The following is a 22,852-nucleotide window of genomic DNA, read 5'->3' as shown; positions in this document are numbered from 1 at the left end:
TTGTCGTATGCATTTATGTCTTTTTATTAAACTGTTTTTGTTTGCTTGCAATAATTCGCTACATTCATATCATTCACTCAATTATTTACAATCCTTCAAAACAGAGACACACCGATAGGCTTTCCTGAGCCTAATAAGGGTTGAGTAAAACTGGTGGTATGTACAAACAAATGATATGTACCTGGGGGACGGGGAACGAAGACGTATAAAAGCTCAGCCAAAAAAATGGCTCTAGAGAGACACTTTAAGATAAGAAGACGGCCAGTGACGTAAGAAAACAATAGAATCTGTTTAAGCGAGCAATGAAGGTCTGGTTTTCAGTGCACACGTTGCCGTCCTCGCTAGACCGTGAAAATCGAGTTGTATGAAAACAGCTGAAATGGATCACACAGTGCATTTCACGTCTAACAATTCCCAATTATTTTCTGCTGTTGCCTTCCTTTCATGCGAGGTTAGATGGATGTTTCCTTGGTCATGCGAGGTTAGATGGATGTTTCCTGGGTCATGCGAGGTTAGATGGATGTTTCCTGGGTCATGCGAGGTTAGATGGATGTTTCCTGGGTCATGCGAGGTTAGATGGATGTTTCCTGGGTCATGCGAGGTTAGATGGATGTTTCCTGGGTCATGCGAGGTAAGATGGATGTTTCCTGGGTCATGCGAGGTTAGATGGATGTTTCCTGGGTCATGCGAGGTTAGATGGATATTTCCTGGGTCATGCGATGTTAGATGGATGTTTCCTGGGTCATGCGAGGTTAGATGGATGTTTCCTGGGTCATGCGAGGTTAGATGGATGTTTCCTGGGTCATGCGAGGTTAGATGGATGTTTCCTGGGTCATGCGAGGTTAGATGGATGTTTCCTGGGTCATGCGAGGTTAGATGGATATTTCCTGGGTCATGCGATGATAGATGGATGTTTCCTGGGTCATGCGAGGTTAGATGGATGTTTCCTGGGTCATGCGAGGTTAGATGGATGTTTCCTGGGTCATGCGAGGTTAGATGGATGTTTCCTGGGTCATGCGAGGTTAGATGGATGTTTCCTGGGCAGGTATTGCTCACCCCTCTTCTGTAGGGCTAGATGGATATATCTGGGAGAGGTTCATTGTTTCCTCCCATCCTGTAGGCCTTGGATGAACCTTTCAGGGTACACGGTGGTACCCTCACCTCCCCTGTGAGTATTGGCAAAGGGGCACACGGATGGTATTGTCCCCTCCCCTGTGAGTATTGGCAAAGGGGCACAAGGCTGGTGCTTTCCCCTCCCCTGTGAGTATTGGCAAAGGGGCACAAGGTTGGTGCTTTCCCCTCCCCTGTGAGTATTGGCAAAGGGGCACATTGTTGGTGCTTTCCCCTCCCCTGTGAGTATTGGCAAAGGGGCACATGGTTGGTACCGTCCCCTCCCCTATGGGGCTAGCTTGGGGACTCGAGGGGTACGAGGTCTGTGTGATGTGATTGGATTCGTTCGAGGAGATGCTCCGCCACGGGGTAAAAGCTTTGTAACCACGTGCTTCGCAGTGCTTCTATTAGCGCGGGCTCAAGATTACAAGTCTCGCCAAACACGAGCTCTTCGTCTGAAATTGAAACAGAAAAAAGGCCTATACAAATGCTGTTTAAACATTATGAAATAAGGTAAAATAAAGGGTTAATGAGATGCTCCGCGCTAACATGACGGGAAATCTTTGCGCATGTGCACTGGGAATGGGCACCATAATGCCCAATATTTCGTATAACGGGATGCGTTCCTAGCATTGCAGATTGGTTCATCCTTTGTATGAAACCGCGAGGGCGAGATGTATACCTCAAGATTTTCTTTGTGGAGTTTGCCCTGATCACCACCTAGCCGAGATTTCAAATCACACTTCACAAAAAATCGCATCGAAATTTGAAAAGTTGCATTTGAGATTTCGTTTGCTGTTATTCGCCAAGGAATTCTCCTCATGTCAGGTAAATTAAGTCATTTAAAATATTTTTCAGTCATGACTTCCACGCTACTTTTAAAAGAATAAAAGAATCCTGTGCGCAAGCGTTTATATACGTTTTTATGCTTTCCTTTGCCAAAACAAGATGACAAGAACAACTATAATCGACTTTTAGGTTTGCTAAAAACTGTAACTACCCAAACGATAGATATGGGGGGGAAGAAAACAGAACATAAACATTTCATTTGCCCTCATATACACCTGGGAAACGCATAAATGGCTGAATCCTGGTCTCTGAATGCTGTGTGAACGTTTAGAGGTACAAAGATTCTCCGAGTGTACCCTTATTTGAATGTTGTATGTTATTAAGTGCGTCTTTTGCCGTTTGCTATGTCTATCCAGGAGTTTATCTGTGATATTGCTAAGTGGACATGTATCCCCCTTACCGAGATATTCGGAGAGGATGTCTATCAACTCTAGCGTCTCTTCTTCCCCAAATGTCGCAGATGACGTGGTTATCTCACCGCTACAAAAGAAAAGATTAGTTTAATAATTTACTACAACGCTGTCTGGGTTTTCTTACAGCAACGCGGCCCTGGATTGTCCTCGTGTGGCAGCACGCTAGATTTCATTTGCTTTGAATATTACTTGGACGCGCTATGGAGGCATTCTCTTGTCTTTGGGTGGCATGAATGTGAAACTGTAAAAACCTTTTCGGCCTAAACTGTTGGATTGGTGTCTAGTTTATGTCCTCAGATAATGGATATTTTGATGAAAACTTCCCAACAAAACTTACGTCGTAAACCGTAATAAGGTCTATTCCCCTCAGGGGAGCCCTGAGGGGATAAGTTACCTGTATTTGTCGCTTAGTGTGACTTCCCAACAAAACTTACGTCGTAAACCGTAATAAGGTCTATTCCCGTCAGGGGAGCCCTGAGGGGATAAGTTACCTGTATTTGTCGCTTAGTGTGACTTCCCAACAAAACTTACATCGTAAACCGTAATAAGGTCTATTACCCTCAGGGGAGCCCTGGGGGGATAAGTTACCTGTAGTTCCACATAAGGTCTATTTCCCTCAGGGGAGCCCTGGGGGAATAAGTTACCTGTAGTTCCACAGCGTCGGCGTAAACCGTAATAAGGTCTATTCCCCTCAGGGGAGCCCTGTGGGGATAAGTTACCTGTAGTTCCACATAAGGTTTATTCCCTCAGGGGAGCCCTGAGGGGATAAGTTACCTGTAGTTCCACATAAGGTTTATTCCCCCAGGAGAGCCCTGAGGGGATAAGTTACCTGTAGTTCCACATAAGGTTTATTCCCCCAGGAGAGCCCTGAGGGGATAAGTTACCTGTAGTTCCACATAAGGTTTATTCCCCCAGGAGAGCCCTGAGGGGATAAGTTACCTGTAGTTCCACATAAGGTTTATTCCCCCAGGAGAGCCCTGAGGGGATAAGTTACCTGTAGTTCCACATAAGGTTTATTCCCCCAGGAGAGCCCTGAGGGGATAAGTTACCTGTAGTTCCACATAAGGTTTATTCCCCCAGGAGAGCCCTGAGGGGATAAGTTACCTGTAGTTCCACATAAGGTTTATTCCCCCAGGAGAGCCCTGAGGGGATAAGTTACCTGTAGTTCCACATAAGGTTTATTCCCCCAGGAGAGCCCTGAGGGGATAAGTTACCTGTAGTTCCACATAAGGTTTATTCCCCCAGGAGAGCCCTGAGGGGATAAGTTACCTGTAGTTCCACATAAGGTCTATTTCCCCCAGGAGAGCCCTGAGGGGATAAGTTACCTGTAGTTCCACATAAGGTCTATTTCCCCCAGGGGAGCCCTGAGGGGATAAGTTACCTGTAGTTCCACATAAGGTCTATTTCCCCCAGGGGAGCCCTGAGGGGATAAGTTACCTGTAGTTCCACATAAGGTCTATTTCCCCCAGGGGAGCCCTGAGGGGATAAGTTACCTGTAGTTCCACATAAGGTCTATTTCCCCCAGGGAAGCCCTGAGGGGATAAGTTACCTGTAGTTCCACATAAGGTCTATTTCCCCCAGGAGAGCCCTGAGGGGATAAGTTACCTGTAGTTCCACATAAGGTTTATTTCCCCCAGGAGAGCCCTGAGGGGATAAGTTACCTGTAGTTCCACATAAGGTCTATTTCCCCCAGGAGAGCCCTGAGGGGATAAGTTAGCTGTAGTTCCACATAAGGTTTATTTCCCCCAGGAGAGCCCTGAGGGGATAAGTTACCTGTAGTTCCACATAAGTTCTATTTCCCCCAGGGGAGCCCTGAGGGGATAAGTTACCTGTAGTTCCACATAAGTTCTATTTCCCCCAGGGGAGCCCTGAGGGGATAAGTTACCTGTAGTTCCACAGCGTCTGACACACCATCGCAGAGAGCTGCCAATCATTCTTGCCGAAATCACCCAGCACGTCAATCAACCTAATGATAAAAGGGAGGTGCTCAGGCTATCACACACTTCATCAGGGCCATTGTTAGTCCCTATTTTTGTCATCCAAGCAAAGTAACAAGTGACAGCGAGCATCCATTTCCATCGGCTGACTTGGGATGTTGTTGCTATGTGTCGGATCAAGTTTAGTAAATTAAGCATATGAGTTAAGTTTTAGCTGGTAATTCTCATAATCTGTCTTATAATATTGTTTGAAAACAATAACCAAGGTGTGGCTGACAATGGCTCTTTAAAGCCGCATTGTCACCAGTTTACTTCCGGTCGATTACGTAAGAATCTCCGATGATTTTTAAAAGAAAACACGAAAAATATTTCAAAATATAGAAAGAAGTGTGTCTATTGGAAGTTTCTTTGAGGATGTGACTGCTAATTTAGAGCGGATGGCCTGTTAAATATTTCGGATACGAATAGATTCGTTTGTCTTTTAACGGTTGAGGTTTCCGTCGGACCTCCGGAAGTAAACTGGTGACAATGCGGCTTTAAAGGCCACAGCGTATTATCTGAGCTCTAGCCGACGATTCCCAACAGGTACTAAATCTTCTTCTGGCTTCCATCATCTTAAATCTATGAAGAGTTTTCATTAGCCAGAACTTAATGTTTTACAAATCACGCCAGCTCTCAAATGTTATTCCTTTAGTTTGAGTGACAGAAGCCACAAAGCGGTTTGGTCGCTCGAAATAATTGACAGGAAGTCGCAGAATAATATTCCCTGCTAGCAGAGGCCTCTTTTCTCACGATGAAATACAGAGAAAAGACGCCTCTGCTAGCAGGGAATATAGACATGGTAACCACAGTAAACCTAAAGATCAAACATCATGATTCATTGCAATAAATCATGGCAAGAAGCCATTGAGGTGTGGTGACCATGGTAACCTCATACTTTTTGATGCCCCCTTCCTCTTTCAGCTTGGGTCTAGTGACGCCATCGGTCATCAGGTTGATAAGTACGCCACACGCGGTGAATACCGTCTCACGCTCACCCGCATCCAGTAGAGCGATCAAGATCTCATCCACTGTACAACACAAGCAATTAACGGTTATGGTCTATAATATCCCCAGCTTGCAATGGGATTTCTACACCAACATGCAATGACAGATAGGAATCCTACACCAATATGCAATGGCTGATGGGATTTCTACACCAACATGTAATGGCTGATGGGATTCCTACACCAACATGCAATGGCTGATGGGATTCCTGCACCAACATGTAAAAGTTGATGGGAATCCTGCACCAACATGTAAAAGTTGATGGGATTTCTACACCAACATGCAATGGCTGATGGGAATCCTACACCAACATGTAAAAGTTGATGGGAATCCTGCACCAACATGTAAAGGTTGATGGGATTCCTACACCAACATGTAAAGGCTGATGTGACTTCTACACCAACATGTAATGGCTGATGGGATTCGTACACCAACATGCAATGGCTGATGGGATTCCTGCACCAATATGCAATGGCTGATGGGATTTCTACACCAACATGTAATGGCTGATGGGGTTCCTACACCAACATGCAATGGCTGATGGGATTCGTACACCAACATGTAAAAGTTGATGGGAATCCTGCACCAACATGTAAAAGTTGATGGGATTTCTACACCAACATGCAATGACAGATAGGAATCCTACACCAATATGCAATGGTTGATGGGAATCCTACACCAACATTCAATGGCTGATGGGATTCCTACACCAACATGTAATGGCTGATGGGATTTCTACACCAACATGCAATTGCTGATGGGAATCCTACACCAACATGTAAAGGTTGATGGGATTTCTACACCAACATGTAATGGCTGATGGGATTCCTACACCAACATGTAAAGGTTGATGGGATTTCTACACCAACATGCAATGGCTGATGGGAATCCTACACCAACATGTAAAAGTTGATGGGAATCCTGCACCAACATGTAAAGGTTGATGGGATTCCTACACCAACATGTAAAGGCTGATGTGACTTCTACACCAACATGTAATGGCTGATGGGATTCGTACACCAACATGTAAAAGTTGATGGGATTCCTACACCAACATGCAATGGCTGATGGGAATCCTACACCAACATGTAAAGGTTGATGGGATTTCTACACCAACATGCAATGGCTGATGGGATTCCTGCACCAACATGCAATGGCTGATGGGATTCCTACACCAACATGCAATGGCTGATGGGAATCCTACACCAACATGTAAAGGTTGATGGGATTTCTACACCAACATGTAATGGCTGATGGGATTTCTACACCAACATGTAAAAGTTGATGGGATTCTTACACCAACATGTAAAAGTTGATGGGATTCCTACACCAACATGCAATGGCTGATGGGATTCGTACACCAACATGTAAAAGTTGATGGGATTCCTACACCAACATGTAAAAGTTGATGGGATTCCTACACCAACATGCAATTGCTGATGGGAATCCTACACCAACATGTAAAGGTTAATGGGATTTCTACACCAACATGCAATGGTTGATGGGATTCCTACCCCAACATGTAAAGGTTGATGGGATTTCTACACCAACATGTAATGGTTGATGGGATTCCTACACCAACATGCAATGACAGATAGGAATCCTACACCAATATGCAATGGCTGATGGGATTTCTACACCAACATACAATGACAGATAGGAATCCTACACCAATATGCTATGGCCGATGGGATTTCTACACCAACATGCAATGACAGATAGGAATCCTACACCAATATGCAATGGCTGATGGGATTTCTACACCAACATGCAATGACAGATAGGAATCCTACACCAATATGCTATGGCCGATGGGATTTCTACACCAACATGCAATGACAGATAGGAATCCTACACCAATATGCAATGGCTGATGGGATTTCTACACCAACATGCAATGACAGATAGGAATCCTACACCAATATGCTATGGCCGATGGGATTTCTACACCAACATGCAATGACAGATAGGAATCCTACACCAATATGCAATGGCTGATGGGATTTCTACACCAACATGCAATGACAGATAGGAATCCTACACCAATATGCTATGGCCGATGGGATTTCTACACCAACATGCAATGACAGATAGGAATCCTACACCAATATGCAATGGCTGATGGGATTTCTACACCAACATGTAATGGCTGATGGGATTCCTACACCAACATGCAATGCCTGATGGGATTCGTACACCAACATGTAAAAGTTGATGGGAATCCTGCACCAACATGTAAAAGTTGATGGGATTTCTACACCAACATGCAATGACAGATAGGAATCCTACACCAACATGTAATGGCTGATGGGATTTCTACACCAACATGTAATGGCTGATATGATTCCTACACCAACATGCAATGGCTGATGGGATTCCTGCACCAACATGTAAAAGTTGATGGGAATCCTGCACCAACATGTAAAAGTTGATGGGATTTCTACACCAACATGTAATGGTTGATGGGATTCCTACACCAACATGCAATGGCTGATGGGATTCGTACACCAACATGCAATGGCTGATGGGATTTCTACACCAATATGCAATGGCTGATGGAATTTCTACACCAACATGTAATGGCTGATGGGGTTCCTACACCAACATGCAATGGCTGATGGGATTCGTACACCAACATGTAAAAGTTGATGGGAATCCTGCACCAACATGTAAAAGTTGATGGGATTTCTACACCAACATGCAATGACAGATAGGAATCCTACACCAATATGCAATGGTTGATGGGAATCCTACACCAACATTCAATGGCTGATGGGATTCCTACACCAACATGTAATGGCTGATGGGATTTCTACACCAACATGCAATGGCTGATGGGAATCCTACACCAACATGTAAAGGTTGATGGGATTTCTACACCAACATGTAATGGCTGATGGGATTCCTACACCAACATGTAAAGGTTGATGGGATTTCTACACCAACATGCAATGGCTGATGGGAATCCTACACCAACATGTAAAAGTTGATGGGAATCCTGCACCAACATGTAAAGGTTGATGGGATTCCTACACCAACATGTAAAGGCTGATGTGACTTCTACACCAACATGTAATGGCTGATGGGATTCGTACACCAACATGTAAAAGTTGATGGGATTCCTACACCAACATGCAATGGCTGATGGGAATCCTACACCAACATGTAAAGGTTGATGGGATTTCTACACCAACATGCAATGGCTGATGGGATTCCTGCACCAACATGCAATGGCTGATGGGATTCCTACACCAACATGCAATGGCTGATGGGAATCCTACACCAACATGTAAAGGTTGATGGGATTTCTACACCAACATGTAATGGCTGATGGGATTTCTACACCAACATGTAAAAGTTGATGGGATTCTTACACCAACATGTAAAAGTTGATGGGATTCCTACACCAACATGCAATGGCTGATGGGATTCGTACACCAACATGTAAAAGTTGATGGGATTCCTACACCAACATGCAATTGCTGATGGGAATCCTACACCAACATGTAAAGGTTGATGGGATTCCTACCCCAACATGTAAAGGTTGATGGGATTTCTACACCAACATGCAATGGTTGATGGGATTCCTACACCAACATGTAAAGGTTGATGGGATTTCTACACCAACATGTAATGGTTGATGGGATTCCTACACCAACATGCAATGACAGATAGGAATCCTACACCAATATGCAATGGCTGATGGGATTTCTACACCAACATACAATGACAGATAGGAATCCTACACCAATATGCTATGGCAGATGGGATTTCTACACCAACATGCAATGACAAATAGGAATCCTACACCAATATGCAATGGCTGATGGGATTTCTACACCAACATGCAATGACAGATAGGAATCCTACACCAATATGCTATGGCCGATGGGATTTCTACACCAACATGCAATGACAGATAGGAATCCTACACCAATATGCAATGGCTGATGGGATTTCTACACCAACATGCAATGACAGATAGGAATCCTACACCAATATGCTATGGCCGATGGGATTTCTACACCAACATGCAATGACAGATAGGAATCCTACACCAATATGCAATGGCTGATGGGATTTCTACACCAACATGCAATGACAGATAGGAATCCTACACCAATATGCTATGGCCGATGGGATTTCTACACCAACATGCAATGACAGATAGGAATCCTACACCAATATGCAATGGCTGATGGGATTTCTACACCAACATGTAATGGCTGATGGGATTCCTACACCAACATGCAATGCCTGATGGGATTCGTACACCAACATGTAAAAGTTGATGGGAATCCTGCACCAACATGTAAAAGTTGATGGGATTTCTACACCAACATGCAATGACAGATAGGAATCCTACACCAACATGTAATGGCTGATGGGATTTCTACACCAACATGCAATGGCTGATGGGAATCCTACACCAACATGCAATGGCTGATGGGAATCCTACACCAACATGTAAAAGTTGATGGGAATCCTACACCAACATGTAAAGGTTGATGGGAATCCTACACCAACATGTAATGGCTGATGGGATTCCTGCACCAACATGCAATGGCTGATGGGATTCCTACACCAACATGCAATGGCTGATGGGAATCCTACACCAACATGTAAAAGTTGATGGGAATCCTACACCAACATGTAATGGTTGATAGAATTCCTGCACCAACATGTAATGGTTGATGGGATTCCTGCCCTAACATGTAATTGCTGATAGGATTCCTACACCAACATGCAATGGCTGATGGGAATCCTACACCAACATGTAATGGCTGATAGGATTTCTACACCAACATGTAATGGTTGATCGGATTCCTACACCAACATGTAATGGTTGATGAGATTCCTACCCCAACATGTAAAGGTTGATGGGATTTCTACACCAACATGCAATGGCTGATGGGAATCCTGCACCAACATGTAATGGCTGATGGGATTCCTACACCAACATGTAAAGGTTAATGGGATTTCTACACCAACATGTAAAAATTGATGGGATTCCTACACCAACATGCAATGGCTGATGGGATTTCTAAACCAACATGCAATTGCTGATGGGAATCCTGCACCAACATGCAATGGCTGATGGGATATATGCTGATAAAGTACCTTTGTTTTCTGCAAGCAGCATTCTGACATCACGATCACGTGACAGGTTGCCAAATACCCGGCATGCCTCGACCATAGCATCCATGTTTTCTGGGAGAAGCATGGACATCAGGGCTGCAGGAAAGACTCAATGAGTACAATTCTAAGATTACCCCATTTAGCGTTTAGACGTGCACTGTGTATATTTGAAGTTTTCTCTGAGTGATAAGTATCTTAGGATAGCGTTTAGATGTACACTGTGTTATTTGGAGTTTTCTCTGGGTGATATGTATGTAAAGATAGCATTTAGACGTACATGTTATTTGGAGTTTCCTCTGGGTGATAAGTATGAAAGGATAGCATTTAGACGTACACTGTGTTATTTGGAGTTTCCTCTGGGTGATTAGGCTAGTGCCGTTGTTGTAGAAGGACAGATTGTTGAGTGTGGCAACAGTGTTTAGAACAAGCTCCTCACTATCTTCCACTTGTTTCACATCTGAAAATAAAGAGACAAGCGTGTAGTCCAGCCTCTTGACTAATCCCAGAAAAGCAGTTATCATCTTAACCAATCAGAAGCAGGAGGTAAGATGCCTATCATGTGATACAGTGTACAATACTTACTTAAAATGTCAAGCAAGACACTGATACACTGCTGACTATCAGCGATGGCTTGACCAACCTCGTAATGTATTGACAAGTTGGCAATAACGCGGATCACCTGAAAGTATAACTACATTAGTACTTTCTAGGCTGTCTAGACGTCACCTGTTGTCAAATCTCTGTCCTGCTGTCCACTCACATTCTGTACCTAGTCTTTTTGTTATGTTAAAGGAACTTGTAAATAGGCATTCTTAACAGATTTCTTTACTTGAAAACCCAAAAAAATGTTTTTCTGGTTTTAAAAATGTTCAATTTCCTGTACACGAATCCTGTAAAAGAAGGATTTGGCTGTACTAAGAAAATAAGAATCTCCCTCAACTGTGAGGCGATGGCCCACCTGGATCATTGTACATAGCATTCAATCCATAATACTCTTGCGAACATACCTTCACAAGGACATCTTCAATATTCTCTGAACGGGACTCACTTTTGTCTTTATTGCTGACCTACATAGAGAACGACAGTGATTACACCAGTCGTTCCATCTTTTGTATTCAACCTTAAAATATTTGAAACACTTTTTGGTATTTCAGGTGCTTTTATTTCAGAACAATGCAAAACAGAAATCAATAATTTACAGTGTGACAGAAGTATACCATTTCATGCAGTTAAAAAGTTAACTTCAACTTTCAATATTCTGTGAACGCTTTCCGGCTTCTGTCATTAAAGTTGACAGAATTACATTTAATTAACCAGCCAAGGGCTTCTGACTGGTTAGCACCTTGCAGAGAGATGATGTGAATTGAAACGATTTCAGATCTGACCAATGAGTATGCTTCAAGGATTTTGACAAAAGCCAGAAGGTGATTTAGCTGTAAGAAATCGATGAGTTGACACAATATTGAAAACTACAGTAAGCGAACACCTAAAGATTACTACCTTTAAGTATTTTATGTTTATTTTCTTGAGACTAAATTGTTTTATTTTCAAATGTAAACGATGACAAATGAGAGGCTGGTGAACATTCTTTAAGAATTAAGAGATCTGTACCTTGGCATCCAAGGAGAAATATGCCACCAGGATAGAGAGGAGAGTGGACAGGCAGCCCTTTGTATTGAAGAGCTGAGAGCGTGCCTCATCACTCTTGGAGGTGAGATTTCCCAAAATAAAGCATACACGAACCACAATCTCCTGCAAAGTGGAAAACTTTTAAAACATCACTCTTGGATGTTTATTCCAGGGGCCGGTTCCTAGAAAGCAGATTGGCGCTATCCAGTGATAAAAAAGGCTATCTTGATAATTCATATGATAATAAGGGCATTGATCCATGGGTTAGCGTTGCTTTCTAGGGACCGGGCCCAGTACAAAAACACACATGAATCATATCTTCTGGAAGTGGCAAATCCAGTAGACTAAGTAAAGAAAAAAATCAAGTCTATTACAGCGCAAGAAGCCAAAGTGTGACCACCTTTAATTAATTTGCATACTTTTCAGTCCCCTTGACCAATCATGTACAGCTTAGCCGGCACGCAATTCTCCAGAAAGGGCTGAGAAATCTACGTTAGCTCAAGTACAAAGAACAAATTTGGAGGGATCAACGGAAAAACTACCAAATTCCCAATAGAACTGCCTTAGTTTTCATATTTACCAGGGACTGCTACGATTTGATTGTGCTAGGGGAAAATGGGAAATCACCTAATCGCACTGGCTTTCGAAGTTTTTACCGATAAGGGCCGCAAATTCAGTGCTTTTGCAATGATAGAATTCAATTGCCAGTTTTATTTTGCATTGTTTTTTGCCGGATTCGGAGTCATATTCCGATCTGCGCACATGGTGGGGAATAAAAATGTGATGACCTCTAGACTCATAGCGTGACCGCCCTGACAGCCCCGGCCAGACATTTGAATTTGAATATTCGATAACGGTAAATACCGCAAAGTCTCACAACTTGTCGTGATATCGAAAAAAAAAAAGAGAAACTGAGACAGAAGGAAATTCATGGCGAGATTCCCACCTCCAGGTAAGAATAAAATAATTCTGAAATGAATTTTGAAATGATATTCAATGTCGTTGGACCATTGTGACTACTGGGGAAAAGGAAACTCGAAGTTCCTCTACCACAATCAAATTGTAGCAGTCCCTAGTAAAAATAAAAACTAAGACAGTTCTATTGGGAATTTGGTAGTTTTTTCGTTTATTCCTCCAAATTTGATCTTTGTATAGCCCGCTCTGTACTTAAGCTAACATAGATTTCTCAGATCTTTCTGGGCGATCGCGTGTCGGCGTACGTGATTGGTCAAGGGGACTGAAAGTAAGCAAATTAATTAAAGGTGGTCACAATTGGGCTTCTTGAGCTGTAAAAATGTACACACTCTGGAATAGACTTAAAATGTATCCAATGTCTTTTAGTCTGAATAAGCACATGTTTACAAACGTATCTGTGAAGGGGGTACAAATGAGGTTCTTTAGTCTGTTTTTATATTAGGCCAAACTCCCACCACCCCCCTCCCCCTTCTTAGCAAAAAGCTAGACAAACAGTACCTCCATCGATATGGGGGATTTGAAAATGTTTAGGAAAGAAGAGCTATATCCTCAGGAGTGGCTCAGGGGGGGTGGGGGTGCATAGTCAAATGACAAAAGGATAGTATATAACAATCTTTCTATAAAAAATGACCCATGTTTGGGCGGCCAGGGTGAGATGGGGGTTGGATGAGGGAGAACATTGAACCCTGCGCACCCCTCTAGGTACAAGACTTGCCTGTTTCTTCTGGTGGTCTCTCAGCACTTTGAGTAAGGCTTTGTAGCAGGTCGAACAACTACAGAGCTGCACACAGCACTCATGGTACAGGGTCAATTTGCTACCAATAGAAATACAACATAAGCTACATTATTGCCACAATGTATTAGTTTATGGAGAGATGTTCAGCTAAGTTAGGGGTCTGCTAGAAGTAGTTACAGACCTGTTAGGGGCTGGTGATAACAAATTCACCTATCCAATATTTTCCACGTACCTTAGATTCTAATATTAATAATACATTGGTAGAGGTTAGGGTGTGTACCTTAAAATCCTAGAGATGTTGTACACGAGATCCTCATCCTGGCTGAAGGGCTCCATGATTTGCGTCAAGAGCTGGACGAAGTTATGATCGATGTACATTTCACGAGCACCATTCACATCAGCAAGATTACGAACCACTCCAGTTACCTAGCAGCACAGTGCAGTCATAGTTAGGGGGTGACTAAATACCAACATCACGGAAATACCACCACCAGGAAGTGCATTACTTTTGCATATCCTCATAAGTCAATCACTCCCATAAGTCCCAACAGACAAACTACATGTTCTATGATTTCATTTTTTCACAGCTGTGCCGTCTCAACATAAGCGTTGGTGTAAAATGGTGTGAAATGTCTGGGCCATAACATGGAGGGGGTGGGGGGGCACAACCATACCAATACTAGCCGACCCCCTAGCCCGTTTAGGCATAACAGCCTTGAATGTGTCCTATTCAGAATCAAAACTTGATGAACACAGTGAGTGCCTTGTCACTTGGAAGTCATTGTCAAAAGAGTTCATAGAAAACTCAAAATAGCAGTAAATTTGTAAGTAAATGTGGAATAGTTATTTGAGCATACAAGCACATGAAAAATATTGCCTAAACTATTGAATACCATTTGTGCCTTAGTCATTGTCAAAATGAGGATTCAGGTGTAATTGCTTGCACAATATCTCAAATTTCTATTCACATTTTCTTGGAAAAAAGCGAAAAAACATCAAGTCTGCTGCCAAGTAAGGGTGAAGACTAAAGAACACAACAAAGCCTGGATGAGTCAATACCTGAACTAACATGCTTGAGATTTGTAAATCTGGTTTACTAAACTGAGGAATCTGAAAGAAAAGTAAATACAAATCATAAGTGCACCAATATGTACCTACACCAACAGTTCACTGCATATTTGCTCTGACTCTAATGTGGCCAGAACCCAAAACATTTCCCACTTAGATTTTGCAGATGATCAACCTTACCAATTATGAGCAAGTTTTTATTTATTATTTATGAATTTCCACTAGTTATACTGATGCGAAAGGCACAACAGAGCTAGGCTGTTAAGCATTGTAAGCACTGTCACTGTGGGTGGTCACTGCCAGGGGGTTAATTGTGTCCCTAGTGGTTCTTTTGTGTCGCTTTGATTCATGTTAGTGTAGTGCAGCTTGAGACCTCTGGTTTAGTGGCATTATCTGGGAAGATTGGAAACACAGGAGAATAACCTAGAGACAAGATTCAAACCTGGGCCACAGCGGAGAGAGTGCTAACACACTAGGCCACCTGTGGTCCTAGTATCCAAATTCTTCTTATTTAAATCCAAATTCTTATATAGTATTTGTATAGTACTTGTCATGTGAAATAAAGAGATTTTGCATGAAAAAATGTTTCCATGTGTAAAGGCAATGAGAAAATGTTTCCATTAGCACTATTCTAGACCACAGTTTACTCACGTCTTTACAAACAGCCTCCAGGACTTTGGCTAAAGCCTGCACAGTATCTAGGGATAGGAGCTCTCTCTGTGCATCAGAGTTGGTATTGGACAGGTGCTTCAGGGTACCGCTAATATACAATAAGGCATCTCGACACGTTAGGATGTCTGCCGTTTGTAATGTCTGCACTAAGCATTCTAAAAAAAAATTATCAGTAAGGATTATGTCATTGCAACAGAAGATTTCTCACACCACTTGAGAAATACAAATTATTTGTGTTCAATCACCTCACATTAAGGTAAGGTGCATTAACGCTCATGGCATAATTTCAGAGCATCAGAAGATCTCCCACACCACTTAAGAAAATATTTTTTATTTCTAAAGTGGCCTTCGGCCTTGGTCAGTATTTTCAAGACCTCGGCCACGGTTTTTCACAATACGGACCTCCCACCCGGCAAATAACCCCTATATTTGTGTTCAATCATCTCACATTAAGGTAAGGTGCATTAACACTCATGGCGACAATACAGTGCATACTCATGGTGTCATTTCAGTGCTAGCCTGCTCAACAGGCGCTAGTTGTGTGAAAGATGGGAAAGCCGAACTTAGTTGCACGAAACAAAGGAAGGCGATAGTGAGCAGATTTCAGAGCTGACCCCACTGTCTTTGGCCAAGTGCATGGCTTTTCTGGGGCACTTTTCGAGAGCCTGTTTTCCAGGTTATTTTAGTGCATGCTCAACGCATCATTCCAGTGAACACTGTGGCTTCATTTAATTGCCCCTCAGCACCATCATAAAATGAAGAATACTCACTAAGCATATCTTCCTCCATGAACATCTGATCATTCTTCTCTGTCTTTGCCAGTCTGTAAACCACCATGCAAATATTTGTGATGTTGTTTCCGGTTACCTTCATCTAAAAACATCACAAACCAAACAGAGGCTTAAGCAACTAGGATGTAGACTGTATTTAGCCAAGCACCTTAAGAATTAGATACAGTATCTACAGCACAGCCATGAAGAGGGCTGGAAACCAGGCCCCCTTCCCTACTAAAAAAGGCAAGATTATTGTTTGTGTAAGTAGTGCAATCATCATTAAGCTCTTTTATTGCAGATGCCTGAGTATCTTCATCTTGTTGTGTTTATTTTGTATTTATGAATATTTTTGGGTTGTGGGTACTTCTCAAAGCCGGTACAGGCCGGTTGAGCGGTCAATGTGTAAATAAATAAATAAATAAATGTATAAAAGTATACATATGGCACATATATACAGCCAAGCTCTATGTAAGCACTTTTAAAAAATCCTATATAAATTTTGCTTTGTACAGTACAAAGCAAGCCCATATATGCCTAACATGTCCAATTCAGAGGTGAGAAAGAGGAACACACAACAAAGTAAGTAACTAATGCAAACTTACAGATAATATCAGCCTTCCCAGTCTCAGTATTAATTTTGGGTCATTGATATCCAAGAATTTGAAAACAGTTTTTAGTATTTCACCCCTCCTGCGGGCAGATGCACTTCCGCTGGACTTGCCAATCATGCCTCTCTTATCCAGCACGTTCCATAGCGTCAGACAATCCCTACACAGTTCAGAAGCATTGCGCTGCACAAATTTTTCCTCCATTTGCTGCAGCAGAGGTCGGACTTGTTCATCATAATAAATAGCCAGTTCATCCTTGGTGGATTTATCCCCATCCAAGTGCTGCCTTCTCTTCCGTTTATCCCCACTCCCATTCCGATCCATAGTTTTCTTTGAGCTCTCACTTCTTGGTGAGCTTTCCCCTGAGCTTGGATCACTTATGCTACTACTCGTACTGCTGTTTTTCCCATTTTCTTGCCTGTCCACTAAACCATCAACTGCAACAGGTGAGATCCTCTCTTTAGGTCCACTTCGAACTCTCCTGGTGCTTAGAGCATCTGCTCTTACAACTGATGGCGGGGGAGGGAGGGGTCCTGTAGAATTTCGCCGTACAGAACTGAACGATCCAGGACTTGACGACACCCTGGTTGGAGGGGATGGACAAACGGAGGTGGCAAGATCATTACTAAGAATTGAAGCCCTTATTTTTGGTTTTGTTGGACTTCTCGGAAGACCAGGCACTTGGGATGATTCAGAGACACTACTGTCTTGTTCAAGGGGAATGGTAACAGAGGCTCTGACTGGACATCTGTTTTTCCCTGGAGGCTGAAAGGATTTTGATACACAATAAATTCACATGAATGCCCTGTGTGTGTTTTTGAGTAGCAAAGGGGTGTCATTTAAAAGCAGGGTGCTGAAACAAGCATTTACAGGACAAAGACGTCACTAAAATGGCGAAACTACTAAAAAATATAATCATAAACTTTGAGAGCTAAAGTTGTCTAAGGGAAAGTTCATTTATTATCCGGGAGGGGTGGGGGAGGGGGGGGGGCGTGAGGATACTGTTGGGGGGCCTTGAGAAATTTCCGAGGTCTGAAGGGGGAGGTGCCGAATGTGTGTGGATTTTAAAGGGGGGGGACTGACTCCTTTGGGTGTTGTCTCTAGGCATGTGTAAATTGTGCTAGTAAATTTGGGGAAAGTTGCTCGAAAATATGGCCAAAGTTGCTCGAAAATTGCTAATATATCAAAAGTTGCCACCAGAAATTTAAAAAGTTGCTCGCTCTCTAGAGTCGTTTGTTTCTATATAAATGCTCAAAACATATTTGTTTGCTTGTTTTCATTTCAACAATTTAATTAGATATTTTTTCCAATTATTAAAATATGTTTAATTAATCATTAAAATATAAATACATTTGTCAATCAATCTCTTTTAACTCAACAATAAATAGGATACATTCATACAGTTCACAGCCTATACTGATTGATAAAGTCTTGCTACATGCAATGTTGTAATACGGATAACACAATCCATAGCGCATGTTCCATTTGACGACGTTGATTGACCGCTCTTTCGTTGCCTGTTTTTCCCTTCATTCCCGTAGATTTTAGGTTTCCTAGAGAATGACACGCTTGTGGGTTTAATAAGAGTTACCCCAGTGACCCTTGCAACCGCAATATAACCGCTGGATATTTAAACGCCAGTTATAATAGCCGCTGTCCAGATTTCGTGGACATACATAAAATGAGTGAGGACTGTCCAGGACCAGATGGAATGTTGATGGTTTGGATCGATTTTATTCCAATTTGTTGCTAAAAAGTTGCAAAGGAAGGCAAAAGTTGCCCTAGGTTGCTGGTCCTTCGAAAAGTTACTCAAAACGCCAAAAATTGCTCAGAAGTTGCAATCTACATATGCCTAGTTGTCTCTACTACATAATTCGATGAAGTGTCAAATCAGACTTCTTGGTTTAACTTGTCTCGGTTTGGGGGCAGTTATTTGGCATGCACAACCCAGGAGTCAAGGATACGTATTAAAAGGCCCGTACCCAGGGGGTTGCAGGGGGTGCACCCCCCCCCCCCCCCACCCACAACAACAGAAGGTCAACTTTCGGTTCTTAATAGATGTTGTGGTTTGAAATGCTTCTTGGTTTGAAATTGTTAAAACCAGTTTGAAAAAAATTCAAACCATGCCACATTTGTTGTGGTTTGAAATGCTTCTTGGTTTGAATTTTTTTCAAACTGGTTTTAACAATTTCAAACCAAGAAGCATTTCAAACCACAACATAGACGTGCTATTTGTAGACAAATCTATAAAGCATAAGCTAGATCACTCTGGTATGTAGCCAAATCCAACAATAAACGTCCTGTGGAGATACTGCAAATGCATAAAAAAATATTTTTTTGTTATTTTTTCGGGGACTCCGAACCCCCCCCCCCCCCCCCCCGAGAAAAATCCTGGGTATGGCCCTTATTAAGCCACATTTTATTTAATACATCTTTTTTTTATGGTCTTGGCTATATCATCATATAAAGTGCTTATGTTCCATATCTTAAGTATAAACAAAACGTTTTAATGCTATAAGCGCTTATTCCCCATCATCAAAATCCTCACTCATATCTGATTCTCCTGTCTTCCTCGCTCTCTTTCTTTTCTCATGCTGTGCTTTTCTTGCAAGGAGAAGATCGAAAAACCTTTTTTGCTTCTTTTACATCATCTATAGCATCAACCATTATCAGGTTGCAACCTGGAGTTAGTCACATCTTTGAAAATTGAGTGCCTTCACTTTTTCTGAATTAATGTTTTCACCCAATTCCTTCCCCTCCACTTTTTGTCCAGCTTGCAGCTAATCTCTTATTTGCGTTCCTTAGACATTGTCATTGCTGTTCTTTACTTTGCTCCTTCTTTCTTCGGTTTTCGGGAGGGGAGGAAGCGTAAGGGGTGGGGAGGAGGGCAGGAAAAATTTTGTTACTCCTGAAGGGGGGGTCAACTAATTTTATCCCTCACTTTTATCAAAATCCTCACGCCCCCCCCCCCCCCTCGGGCTAATAAATGAACTTTCCCTAAGAGGCAGATAAATAATAATACTATAGCTTGTTCAAAGCTTGAAGTCACAAAAACTAATAGTGGCAATGGGTGCGTATGCACATGCAAAGCTGCAGTAAATATTGCAGCAAGGCTGTGCTTAGTTGGCTAGAAAAACTAATGTGTTTATGTGGGGCATTTATTTATTTATTCACTAATATTTTTCCAGGAAAATCTCTTCAGCAAAGTTGATATAAATGGGTGACCTGGATAACAAAATTATAAGGAAAAAGAAAAAATGTATCCCCCCAAAAAATATATATATATAATGTAAATGCTACAATTTTACAATTTGAAAAATATAAAAGTACATAAAATTTACAAATTAACACCTAAATCTAAACTGGTATTGTAGGTGAAGGTTAGACTTACTGTAGAGGGAGGAGGACCTGGTAGAAATGCATCTTCGGGGAGCTCCGGCGCACGCTCCAGGGGTGTAAGCCTGGTGCGACCAGATGGTGGGCGTGATGAAGACTCCTCATATTGAAATTGACCACTAATAAAAATACATAACAAATAATTTAAGAGTTCCTTTTAGAGTTAAACATGAAAATGTGACCTATACAAGACTCTACACAGGTCGTTAATACTGTGTGTTTTAAAAACCCTAGTTATGTACAAAACACTGTTTGTAGTTAGCACTGTTGATTGCACATTTTTATTTTATACAAAGTACTCTGAGATCTGTCTAGAAGGTTAATAGTGTTTGATATTTTTATAGGTAGGAGTATTCCTTTCTTTAACTTTCGTTTTGTTTCTATTTGTGTGTGTGTGTCCTGATCTACTGCGCATTGTACTTATTTTTCTGGCATCTGTCCTCGTAATATATTTATTCTGTATCTTAAAAAGAAGTATAAATACAATACACCAAAAACTGGTATTAGACTGCCAAATTTTTATCTTTTATAATACTTCTTCAGGGCAGACTGAAGAAGCCAGGAACAAGTCTCACGACGAAAATTTGGCAGAGTCAAAACCAGTTTTTGGTGTATTGTATTTAAAAAGAATGTATGTAAGCTTAGGAGTAAATAAAAGGTTGTTGTTGTTGTTGTTGTCGTATTTCTAGCTCTATCTTTGTGGTTATTTCTCGCTTGCTCTAGACTAGCACGGTTTGACTCAGGCACATGCGTGATTCAGCAAAAAACTACTGAAAATATAGGTTTGCAGAAATATGCTTATCTAGTTCTTCCTATTTTGAAGCTCATAATATCTAATCAGGTGGTTTTGAAAAAAAAAACTGAGAACAGACGAGTTTGGTATACAATGTCTGGCGATGAGACATTTAAAGGAAAGAACATCATAAAAAGAACAGGACAGTGTGAAAATTAAACAAAAAGCCTGATATCTAGAAGTTAAATGAGTTTTATAATTAAGTCTGGAACGTGGGCTTTGCACCTAGCAACCAATAATTCCCAAAACCTTGTTACGCTTTACAGTACAAACCATAAAAACTACAATTTTTTCTCCACCATTTTTTGCCAAGTGGCTAATAGTTCCAGAAAAAGTTATCATTCAATCAGAAATTGGCCCTTACTCTCTTCCAGACAATCTAATGGTCAGAGGGGGCATGCTTATTATCTTTGGCAGTTTGGATTGCATAAATTAAATTTCCAAATTCTCTGCCAATACCATACAACCCCCATGATCTACGCACAATCAAGATCATAATTTGACCACAAAAAGACCTATTTACGGCCTTAAAAATCAAAACAAATTAAAAAGGCTTTCAAGTGAAATGTAAAGTATGCTAAACACAGCAGGGCACAACATCAACATCAATGAACACAATTTGTTCAAATTTGAAAAAGGCCTGATGCTAAAACTTACCAGCTGCAAACGGTGCAGCCCTTATTATATTTTGAACACGACTTTGGCTGTCAAAAAATGTCAAATAACAGAAGACAAATAATCTATGGCGCCGTAGAAGACATCGATATTGTAAACAAAAGTTTGATGTACAATGTATGAAATATCCATTTTAGTTAATCCACAGGCCAGACGAAAGGAGACCGTTGTTAGCCAGACAAAACACAAAAGGCAGCTATCTTAAGTTTAAAAAAATATATATTTAGCGCTTGTTTGAAATGTTTATAACTGAAGTTTTGTTATTGGTTTGCGTAGAATTTTTTGGGGCTAAAATTATTAGATTTTGAGACACTTTTCTTCTCGACCCAAATCGTTTCGACAAACTCTGCAAACAAATGATCATAACAAATTCAAAAAAATTCTAAATACTAAAACTTATACTAGAAAACACAGTTCACTGAAAAAATCTACTATATCTATGTGTAGAATCCGATCACTTGAACTGCAATAACGTTATCCAGGAAAACAAACTACACAAGGCGCGAAACCCAGTCTCGAAGCGTAAAAATCTCACCTGAACGCAGAAGGAGGTCTTCCCTCGGTAACTTTGGCAGGACTGCTACCAAATAGGGTTCTTTTAGAGTCCGTAGGAGTACAAGGCCGGTTTGTTTTCAGTGAACGAACTGCTGAGCGAGCCTCGGCGATAATGTCCGCACTTGTTGTGCCCGAAGCAACGTAAAATGGCCGCTCACTTCCACGTCCAGGTTTTCTGGGTTTCCGTGTCGATTCTTCCATTATTATTAGCCCAAGGGCAAGTCGTTATATCCCTACATAGTGTTTTGGTAATGGAGCAGTCCTTTACGCGATTTGAGTGGTTTTAGGGAAAGGTTTTCAGTCGTAAAGACATTTGTCCTGAACAAAAACTCGTTCCTAAGAACGCTTTGACAGCAAACCTCGTTTCCATGTGTAATGTACCTTCACTGCGCACGCGCACAAAAATGATATTTTATAAATAATACCTTATAATAGAGAATAGTGAAAATTAATCTTCAAATATTTCATATATCGTAT

At 41.6% G+C, this 22,852-nt stretch overlaps 1 protein-coding gene across 1 annotated transcript; it reads right to left on the bottom strand.

Moving 5' to 3' along the window:
* Nucleotides 1-8: 8 nt before the first annotated feature.
* Nucleotides 9-22,746, bottom strand: LOC5503969 (armadillo repeat-containing protein 2). The gene is made up of 17 exons (XM_032372239.2): nucleotides 22,356-22,746; nucleotides 20,348-20,471; nucleotides 16,951-17,721; nucleotides 16,346-16,448; nucleotides 15,555-15,730; nucleotides 14,895-14,945; nucleotides 14,116-14,261; nucleotides 13,815-13,914; nucleotides 12,107-12,247; nucleotides 11,503-11,562; nucleotides 11,078-11,174; nucleotides 10,830-10,952; nucleotides 10,478-10,591; nucleotides 5,247-5,379; nucleotides 4,258-4,338; nucleotides 2,360-2,439; nucleotides 9-1,565 (listed from the first exon to the last, which is right to left on the bottom strand). The coding sequence occupies exons 1-17, from the start codon at nucleotides 22,574-22,576 to the stop codon at nucleotides 1,405-1,407; spliced, it is 2,682 nt and encodes an 893-aa protein (XP_032228130.2). The 5' UTR covers nucleotides 22,577-22,746; the 3' UTR covers nucleotides 9-1,404.
* Between the last annotated feature and the right edge of the window lie 106 nt (nucleotides 22,747-22,852).

Source organism: Nematostella vectensis, chromosome 14, assembly GCF_932526225.1.
Source record: "Nematostella vectensis chromosome 14, jaNemVect1.1, whole genome shotgun sequence".
In the NCBI taxonomy this organism is placed as follows: domain Eukaryota; kingdom Metazoa; phylum Cnidaria; class Anthozoa; order Actiniaria; family Edwardsiidae; genus Nematostella; species Nematostella vectensis.
Note: the sequence above shows the minus strand (reverse complement) of the source record. Positions and strands in the feature narration are given on the sequence as shown.